This window comes from Ascaphus truei, chromosome 11 (genome assembly GCF_040206685.1).
Source record: "Ascaphus truei isolate aAscTru1 chromosome 11, aAscTru1.hap1, whole genome shotgun sequence".
In the NCBI taxonomy this organism is placed as follows: domain Eukaryota; kingdom Metazoa; phylum Chordata; class Amphibia; order Anura; family Ascaphidae; genus Ascaphus; species Ascaphus truei.
The window spans coordinates 24406160-24416366 of NC_134493.1; the positions used below are offsets into that span (position 1 = coordinate 24406160).

Sequence of the window (10207 nt, forward strand, 5' to 3'; positions counted from 1 at the left end):
CCAGAACCCCTCACTATCAACCTTTGCGATACTCCCCATCTATCTCTCATACCCCCATCTCTCCCCCTCACCCACACACATAATACTCCCTCTCCACATCAAACACACAATACCCCCCTGCACATCACACACATCCCACCCCCCTGCACCTCACATAATTCTCCACCCCTGCACCTCACATAATTCTCCACCCCTGCACCTCACATCACTCTCCCCCCCCCTGCACCTCACATCACTCTCCCCCCCCTGCACCTCACATCACTCTCCCCCCTGCACCTCACATCATTCTCCCCCCTTGCACCTCACATCATTCTCCCCCCTTGCACCTCACATCATTCTCCCCCCTTGCACCTCCCACCACCCCCCTCTGCACCTCCCACCACCCTCCCCTGCACCTCCCACCACCCTCCCCTGCACCTCCCACCACCCTCCCCTGCACCTCCCACCACCCTCCCCTGCACCACCCACCACCCTCCCCTGCACCTCCCACGTTGGGATCAGGGGGGGAGCGGCCGCAGAAGAGCTCAGCTGGCTGTGACTTCTCCCTCCGTCCCACGTTGCGAGGGGGGGCAGAGAGCAGGGAGGGGGAGCAAGCCCTGCACATGCGCGCCGGGACCGCGGGTAATTACAGCCCATTTTTTATTTTTTTTTAAATCTCATTGCGGGCCGCACAGAGAGGCCAGGCGGGCCGCATGCAGGCCGTATGTTGTGCAGGCCTGCTCTAAATGAACTGCCCAGTCTTGCGTTTCTTCCCACCGTGTTTCAGTAATTCCTATATCATCATACTGCTCCCATGTAGCTATTAATTAAAGCTCCCCCATTTTATTTGTCAGGCTTCTTGCATTAGCAAGCATGCATTTAAGGTTTTTTTTCAGTATGCACTATTATCTTATCTGCTCCTTCCTTTCTGCTCCAATTGGGTTAAGTCTTTAGAAGTTTTCTAGTATTATCTGTATTTACTATGGGCGTCTTGCTGCTTTCCAAACTCACACTTGCCCTCATTCTACCTCCATAACCGTTGCTATTTCCCCATCTATTGTATTTAGTTCATTATCTGTTTCTTGTCCCTCCCCCTCCTCTTCAGATCAGCAATCTGTGACTCTAAACAGACCACCCGCACACACTTCTCACAGTTGTATGCTCCTTGGAACAGCTGCTCCAAGTGCACATACATGTGGCAAGATGTGCATTGAGTGGCATTCTCAATCCTGCTCACTGTATCAACTACGGAGTTCTAAGTACTAACAATACTATACCTTATGTAACCCCTTCCTTGTTCAAACTCCTCCTGGTTCAAACTCCACACTTAATACAACCAGCACTTGAAATGAACCAGTCACACAGATCAGGACACGCAAGTGTAATATTTAAATTGGCAATGCAAATGCTTGGATTTGTTAGTAGCCAGATTATTTCAAACCAATGTATTGGTTCAACTGCAAATTAAATGCAGCAGTGGAATTAGTTTATTCTTAACAGGGAATGTATATCCCTTGAATATTTTTAGTTTATATACAATTTATAATAATAATAAAGAGTTGTATTTACTTATCTTCCCCATGCTCAATCGTAGGTGTGCAGTATTTTGGTGTTAAAGGTGGTGATATTAATTCCACTTGAAAATGCCATGCTCCACTATGAATATACTTTAGCTATACTTCTGAAACACATTTTTATAGGATAAATAGATAGAGAAGTGGGGGTGGGGGGGCGCACTGGTTTGTTATGGCATTTTTAAAGTAAAAAAGGGCTTTGTCGGACGGGGTGATGTCGACTTTGGTGCATTTTAAGTGCCCCAACACAGTGTCTGTTCTCTGCAGAAGACTTGATCCGTTCAATTCCAGGTAAAAGAGACTTATATTTGTGACCATGAACAAACCCCCATCTCCTTCAGCTACCTAAATAACACTGTAATAAAATCATGAACTTAGTTGCTGTCCATTTACAAAATTGTTTAAAACTTTTTAAATAGCTCTTGCACAAAAATACATTTTTTTTTAAAACATTGTAAAGTGTTTACTTTTAATTATTATTATTATTTTTTTAAAGGACTGATCAAACAGTTTCTTCGAGATGTAGACTGGGGTGAAGTTGATTATCTTATCATAGATACCCCTCCTGGTACATCGGATGAACACCTCTCCTTAGTACAGTATCTGAGTGCAGCTCACATTGATGGAGCAGTAATTATTACTACTCCTCAGGTAAGAAAATGTTAGCTCCCAACACGGTGTGTTACCTTCACTCTGACTTAAAGCACATGAGCATCTCCTACACCTTGCTTCCACTTTTAAGGAAATGGTTTTCTCTTATTGGATTGGTACTTTGGAACACGTAACTCGCCCAAACGTCGATTTACCAGAAGACTAGATGTGAAATGAGGGCGATACAGGCCTTTAGAGTAGTACCATTATGATGTATGTGGTACGTCATGGGCTTTGGCGCGCCAGAGCAGTCTAGACCATTGCGCCGCGTCCAAATGACCGCTAAGGTATGCCCCTAAGCTTAGCTCATACCCTAAAAACCCTAATCTTAACGCTACACCCTACCCTAATAATCTTAACCCGTTAGCCTAAAACCCCTCACCCTAAGCATTTAACTTTAGGGTAACCCCCAACCCTAAGCACTAAAATTACCTTCTCGTAGAAGCGGCCGACCGCGGAGGTTGCTGCAGCTCAGTCTGTGATGGCCACGACCAAACGTCCCATTTCACAACAGAGACCTTGCACACGACCTTCAGACCAATCAGGCTAACTGCTCCATCAAAGCGTTTCTGCCTGATACAAATGGAAGTAGAGGGGGCTCCATTCCGTTCACCCAGGGAGCGATAGTGATCATGTGACCACTGGCGAAACAATTACATGATGGCAAATACTGGAGTGGAACCCGCCCTCAAAAGTTATGTAATTTGCACAGCCCGGAGCTTACAGGGTCCGAGTGAGATTTGGAATTAAGGTCAGATTTGAGCTCGGGTAACGATTACACAAAAGTACAAAAATCATTTCAAGATGGTGGTGCCGCCCTAATGTGATTTTACCGTGCCGGAAATGCGACATATCACCCAGAACTGCACAATAGTTTAAAGAATCATTACATTCAAAATCCTGTGGGTTTTTTAATTTATTTTTCTTATCAGTTGTGTAGTACAGTATTAGAGAAGACTTAGTGCATTAAAAAAATTACAAATATTTCACGCTTTGCCCTCTTTAATTATTTTTTATGTATTGAGCTTCCCTCGGCTGCTATTGCAACCATTTAGGAAGGAGCACAACTTCCTGATTTAAAATAGGCGGCCATATTGTTGGGAAGCAGATTCTCTGCCAATGAATCAGCAGCTCAGATGATAATTGCATTGCCGTTAAGGCGAGGAATGGCTGCATTTATTCACACGGAAAGGAACATTAAAAACTGGCAGGCGGAAACGCTGTTTTATATCGGTGATTGAAGCCTTTCTAAAATAAAAATAAAAAATGGGTAAATGAGTGATTTTAAAACACTGTTTGAAATAGATGTATATAATATTTAATAGATTTTTCTTTATAAAGGTACTTAAAAAAACAAGTAAAAAAAAAAAGTGTCAATCTCCTGTCTTTGAGAGTTTTGACGTATTCAAAACATTAACAATAATTGACATTGGTTCAACACTAGACTGCACCTTTTTTAGATTGTGACATTACTTGTAATGTAGCTACTGTGTGTGACGGTTTTATTCCTTAGAGCCTAATGTCTCGTCTTGTCAATAGGAAGTGTCTCTTCAGGATGTCCGAAAAGAAATCAATTTCTGTCGCAAGGTGAAATTGCCGATCATAGGCGTAGTGGAGAACATGAGTGGCTTTATTTGCCCCAAATGTAAGGTGAGGCCTCTACACATACAGCCTAAGAAAAAAGTGTTTTGCAGCTGGAAATGGATTAATTCTTACTGAATGTTAAGCGCCCGAACGACGTACGGTATCAAAGAAAGTGCCACCTAGGAGCCCCTATAATGTACACCGTGTCATTGCCCATTGCTGGTTTTATAGGGTCTATATACAGCAGGAGCGGCGACCACATACCCCCCCTGAGGGAGGTGGCCCGGCCCTCCCTGTCACATCTGGCCTGACGCGTGATCGGTCACGTGACACGGAAGCGCCGGATGTCTAGCCCCCCCTTCCCGGTCACATTCGGTCTGACACTTAATCATGTGAAATGATCGTGTGAACGCTCTGAAGAGCGACTACGTGCCGGGGGAAGGTGCCTAATGATCAGTGGCACGACCCTCTGGCACAGAAAGGGTAAAGAAAGTGGTTAAAAAATAACTGTTCGTTCCCACAGGTATCGATCTAAGCTGGGCAGGCCATGGTTTGAAAACGGACCTGTTAAATACTCCTATTCATGTCTGTGCTCCCTTAGGCCTGAGGGGTATCGCACTATTTTTTTAAAGCTCTTTACTGACGAGGAAATCTGATCTTGTAAAAGGATAGTTTGTTTTTTCCATGCTGTGTAACTTAATTGGCAACGGCATCTATTGCAAATGACAGGTGTGATTGTTATAGAGCAGGATTCTTTTGTACCAGCATGTGTTACGGAAACAATTGTGAATGCTATGCTGTCCTTTGATCTCCCATCCATTGTACGGCACGGAACAACATATTGGGACCTTATAAATTAATCATCTCCACCGGAAGAGAGAGAAGCAGTTGTTGGTGAGGGCCGTCGCCGTGGCGGTTTCTGTCTGTGTAACGACTTTCACACTGTACATTTTCTGTGTTGCAGAATGAATCTCAGATTTTTCCCCCAACCACCGGCGGAGCGGAGAAGATGTGCCTTGATCTGAATATCCCGCTGCTAGGGAAAGTTCCCTTGGACCCGCAAATAGGTGAGTTTAAGGGATCAATCCATGCAATATCCTACGTGTCATTTTCTAAAAGTAATCACTTCTGTAGCAGTGGATACTGACTAAAAATATATATATTACATTTTTTTATTCAACTCTTAATGCTATTTTTAATGAGTTTTAATATACTGAGCACACTTCCCCGCAGTGCAAGATGTTTGTAACACTTTCCTGTTTGTGATAGTTTGTTGCCAGCAGTTTGTGCTGTAACCTGTAACAATAGATAATGTTACCTTTTAGTAATACAAGAATATATTGTAGCTGCTGAGTTACACTGACTGAAGGATTGATTGAAACTGAAAGGCCGCCATTTAGTTAACCCTGGGAAGCAGGATCGTTGCTGATCGCTCACGGGAGATCGAATCTATCGGCAGCTTAGGTGATTAGGTTTCAAAAGAGGTAATCAAAGGCTGCATATATTAAAACCATAACCTAAATAATGTCTGGTGAAGACCTACCCAAAGTCTCGAATTGCAAAGCCAGTACAACCAACCTCACACTGATGAGGTTGAAACAGTCTGTCTGTGAGTGGGTTTATTGGCTTTGCATCTCATCCCATCCATGTTTAAAAGCTGTGTTTAAAAAAGCGAGCATTAGCTTGTGTTCCATGTAATAATGGACTTGAGACAAAAGGTGGCACTGTGTGCTCATTTGCATGTCATCTCCCAGAATCCCTTGCTGCAGTGAAAGCACTGTATGCTGGGTGATAATGGCGAAAAGCAGGGTTTCAGACCTGTCTAAGACATGTGAATGTGCTCACAAGAGATATGTATGTGTGTGTGTTAGTTATGCACGTACTGCTGCTTTCTAAAGTTCATTCTAACTAATGAAAAAAGGGAAACTGCCCAGAAACGTGGATACATACATTACGTTATAATGAATACAAAAAATAATTTAACAATCTAACATGTAGCCATGCTTAAATCCAAGATTTGGAAATAAAGTATTTTCCTTTGGGGCCTATGCGTTTGTCAATTGTTTCCTCTCCCCACCCTGTCCTTATCAGAGCGCAAATAAAGGTAAGTGAGGGGGAGAGCAGGGGGATTTTCCTGTGCAAACTCTTCAACACAATGGGACCTCAGACAAAAGGGAATATATGGGATCGAATCTTCACAAGTCTTAGCTCATCATGTTTGCAAAACTAATTATAAACATTTTTGAAAAATACTCAATAAGGGTCTGGTTTTGGCAAAATGGGGCTCAATCACTCCGGTTTAACCCTTTAAATTTGTCGCTGCCTTTGACAAGCTGTTGTCCCATGAGGGACCTGTTTCCTTTGCAACAAAAAAAGTGGCAGATGTGTTTTGTTTTTTTGCTGCTGCTGCACACTTGGGACGCCTTCTGCTTCATCAAGAACATGCCCTTGTGTTACCAAGTATCACAGACATAACCCTTCTCCACTTAACCACATAAAACACGGCATCTTCACAAGCCAGTGTTCAGTTGGTTGCACTTTAACCCCTTTGGGGCCCCATGACATCGCGATCACATGAGTTTGGGCGCTCCAGAGCCCCCATGAAGTAGTACCTACGTCACTGGCATTTTGCTAGTTCTCATAGGGAGATCGCGTTCTGTGGAGCGCTGGACCCGATCCGACCGGAAGAGGAAATTCCTCCCCTTCCGTTTGTCATCGCGATCATGTCTTTTGTTCTTGAGGAGTGTTGGTAATCTGCCAGATGGGCTAGGGCCGCGCCCCCTCCAGCACTCTATGGGGTAACAGTAGAACGCAGGTTATCATATCATGAAGGTGTGATTTGATTTTGGTTCTATAAGTCCCAGTCGGGTCTTCAACACCAGATCAAACATTGAGTACAGTTGAAGTTCACACAGTAATGTCCAGGCTGCTGCATTAGAAACCAACGACTATTTGTTGCACAGTGAAGATCACTTGAGACCACTTGGAAGTAGAACCTTTACGAAATAATTGAGTTGCAGATCTCCAGTTTACAAGAGGACTCTCATTGTGTCGTTGTCTACAGCCCTACCAAATGTGTAGTACCGGCAAACATTATTTTGAATGCATCTCATGAATTGTCTGCAGGAAAGGTTTCAGATCTGGGATTATCGTTGTCTTCTGCCCGAAGTCGTGGTTGTGAAAAGTTGTTTATCATTGTATGCTTTGTTTTGAATGTGTTGAATGTGATTTTCTTTTTGAAGGAAAGAGCTGTGACGCAGGGAAGTCTTTTTTAACTGAAGTTCCGGATTCACCAGCAACGGCATCATACAGAAGAATAATCCAAAGTACGTACAATGCTATCCGTGTATCAAAGCTACTGCAGTAGGTACACTACTGTTATAAAGTGAAATGACATTTAGGTATGCTGACAACTTTGTATTGTGGTAATTATTATTTTTTTAATGTCGATTGTTACTTTACAATTACATTTAATTTCCCCTAGTTCGATTTGCTGAAACCATCTAGTCTAAAAATGGTTACAATCGATAAACACAATTGGCCTATAATAGTATAGAACCTATATTCACTTCACTGGGCCGAAAGGTGTTTTTCTTCTGCAGTAGCACCACTTGGCGAATATAGGCCTTAATGTCCTGACCCGTTTTACCTATTGGCATGTATACATGGATAGGGGATGCACACCGTACCAGTCTCTTCGTTCACATCTTACTGCAGGCACCAAGTCTTCCACGTTGGCTGCTGGATGCTCTCACATACAGCTGCTGCTTGCTGTGCTTCTTCCAAAGTAAATAATACTATGTGGCTTTGCAGAGTATTCTTTACACATTACATTCACTCAGAAAAAGCAAAATATTATGGTATCATTTATCTTGAAAATTCCAATCCCAACCAACAGCTGTTTATACTCATGGGCACCATATCAAACTCCATTTTTAAGTTCCCTTGTAGAGCTGCTTTATAAACTAAGCATTTATAGCTTCTTTCTTAGTCATCGATAATGGGTTCTCTAGTTTCTGAACATGTTGAAACACTTCAGGCAATGAAATGATGGGAGAAATAATTGCACTGTGCTCTTAGTTGCTTGAAGGCACAAAGCAAAAGCACAGTGGACGAGCTGTTGCTGTTATTTACTCCTAACTAAACACCCTGCTTACTTGGTGATATCCTCAGTGTACCGATGAGCAGGTTTTCGGCGACATGTGGAAGGCGCGTAAATCCTCCTTATGTGCTGAAACCACGGTTCAATTTTATTTCTTCTGAGTGTCGCTTCAAAGCACGAAGATTTGTTATCGAATAATACTGCAACGTTTTGCATGCGGCAATAGAAATATTGGAGAAGGAAATAGTTTTGTCGTCTTGCACATGGCTATTTTGTCAACATCTAATTTTCATTCGGGCTGGTAATTTCTAAGAAAAATAGATTCCTTCATAGGGCAGCAGGGGTAACACAATTTTTTTAAATGGAAATTGCACTTGTGCTTCCAAGGTTAGTGAATGTGAAGAAACTTCAACCCCTTGCTGCTGCTGCTGCGGTGTTGGGGCACTCCAAGCTCCTACGGATAACTCCACTTGTGGATCGCCAGAAATAGAAAAAAAGACACAGGGTGCCCCAGAGATAAATGTGTGTATGTATATATAGAATTTTAGAAGTAAAATAGAAGCACAAGTACACTTACAATTAAGTTAATATCAGAAGGCGAGTCGCTTGTTGTCAGGTGAAGCAAACGACTGTGTTCTTCATCAGGTGCTCAAGCAGTCTGTACGAAACGCGTAGAGCGGTCACGTGGCAGTTCAGCAGTGAAATCCGGTATTTGCTTGGTGCACCTTTTTGCCTGACTAGGTGGCAGAGCTGTTTGTATCCAGGGGGAGTGAACTCGCGTCACAACCAGGATATGTCTGACACCAATACTGAGCACACAGGACATTGGCAGCAATTGGGGCACTGTGTTCCACGCCGAAGAACATTCCAGGATGTTTGCTGCACTTGACGACTAGCGACTCGCCTTCTGATAACTTAATTGTTAGTGTACTTATGCTCTTTTTTTTTTTGTAACAGCATATATACAGTATACATGTACTTCTGGTGCGCTCTGTGTTTTTTTTCTTCTTCTGGGGTAACACACAAGTTTGCTTGAGCAGTTTATTAGCAAAGGCTGTGAATTCATAGTCCGAGTACAGAGAATGCCTAATTAATAATAAAATAAAAAAACGAAGTGCCAATACTTATTTACAAATGATTTTCACTTTATTTTTTTAATGAAAAAAGGATTTTCGCCCTTATTTGTAGAGCATAAATATGGTATTAGTTTTGCCTCATTATTGCATTTTTTTTTAAATCTGCCACAATAACACTTTATAAAGGGCTTCAAAAACTGGTCTCAAGTTAATTGGGTTAGTGGAAACTCCTCCTCTGCAAATAGGTTGTTTTGCCCACAGGATCCATGAAACTGGAAAGGATGAATTGAGGTTTTTTGTTTTGTAAAGGCCTGTGAAATGACGGTCCAATAACCCTATTAATGCGTTCTAGATTAAGTGATGGCGTTTGCATAGGCAATTTGAACGTTCTAATAGACTGGTTCCGTGCATCCACTACAGCAGTCAATTGGTGTGCTCTAGTTCTGAAAGTTACATGCTAGCTACAGAGGAAAGAACACAGGTTCTCTAATCCTTTAGAAATTAAAGCATGCAAGATGGAGAATAACTGGTAAACGTTTTGCTTTATTTATGATCAGTTGGTTCTTTGTTCTGTTCATGAGTTAAATGTTGATGTTCTAACACACCGTCTCCTTTTTGCATAGGAATTCAAGAACACTGTGACAGGAACCTGAATGGCGAGCCGTAGCATTGTATGTTACATGTCCATGCATTTCTGAATATTAAAGAATCATGTTTACCAGACCCGTGTTGTAACATACTTTATGCTCTTGAATTATACATCTACAGCAATCAACATTGTTAGATAATGCTGAAACACAGATTGAAACATTTTAAAAAGCAATTGTCCATATGTAGGACATCTTGAAATTGACATCCCAATGCAATCTGTGCCCAAACATACTTAAGTGAATGGGGCATTTGTGTACCATATGTTGCCAAAAAATAAACCATCCCACTTAATCTGGCCTGCAATGGTGCAAATCAGAAATGTAATAGTCTCCATCAAACATGCCTTTATATAATATTTATAAGAATCTGTAACCTTTTGTTTGGCGCTTGAGTACTGTAGATTGGCTCCCATTCTCTCACAAAACGTGTAATAGGGAAAAGCAGGCGGGTGTGATCGTGGCCACTTATTTTTTTACTTTAAGAAATTTATTTTTTTTACTATATAAAAGAGCAGGACAATAATATTTTGTGGGTTACTCTTGTAGGCTTCTGGGGGGGGGGGGGTGGTTGCTTTTAAGGCCCCTATTTAC

General features: G+C 42.2%; 1 protein-coding gene across 2 annotated transcripts in view; it reads left to right on the forward strand.

Annotated features, from left to right (window-relative positions):
* NUBP1 (NUBP iron-sulfur cluster assembly factor 1, cytosolic) overlaps positions 1-9689 on the forward strand; it is a 28163-nt gene extending 18474 nt beyond the window's left edge. For both annotated transcript variants that reach the window (XM_075565341.1, XM_075565342.1), the window contains 5 exons: positions 2050-2204; positions 3744-3854; positions 4753-4855; positions 7031-7114; positions 9590-9689. In XM_075565341.1, coding sequence (XP_075421456.1) covers positions 2050-2204; positions 3744-3854; positions 4753-4855; positions 7031-7114; positions 9590-9633 — 497 coding nt within the window. In that variant the 3' untranslated portion in view covers positions 9634-9689. The remainder of the gene's footprint in view (positions 1-2049; positions 2205-3743; positions 3855-4752; positions 4856-7030; positions 7115-9589) is intronic.
* Positions 9690-10207: the final 518 nt, after the last annotated feature.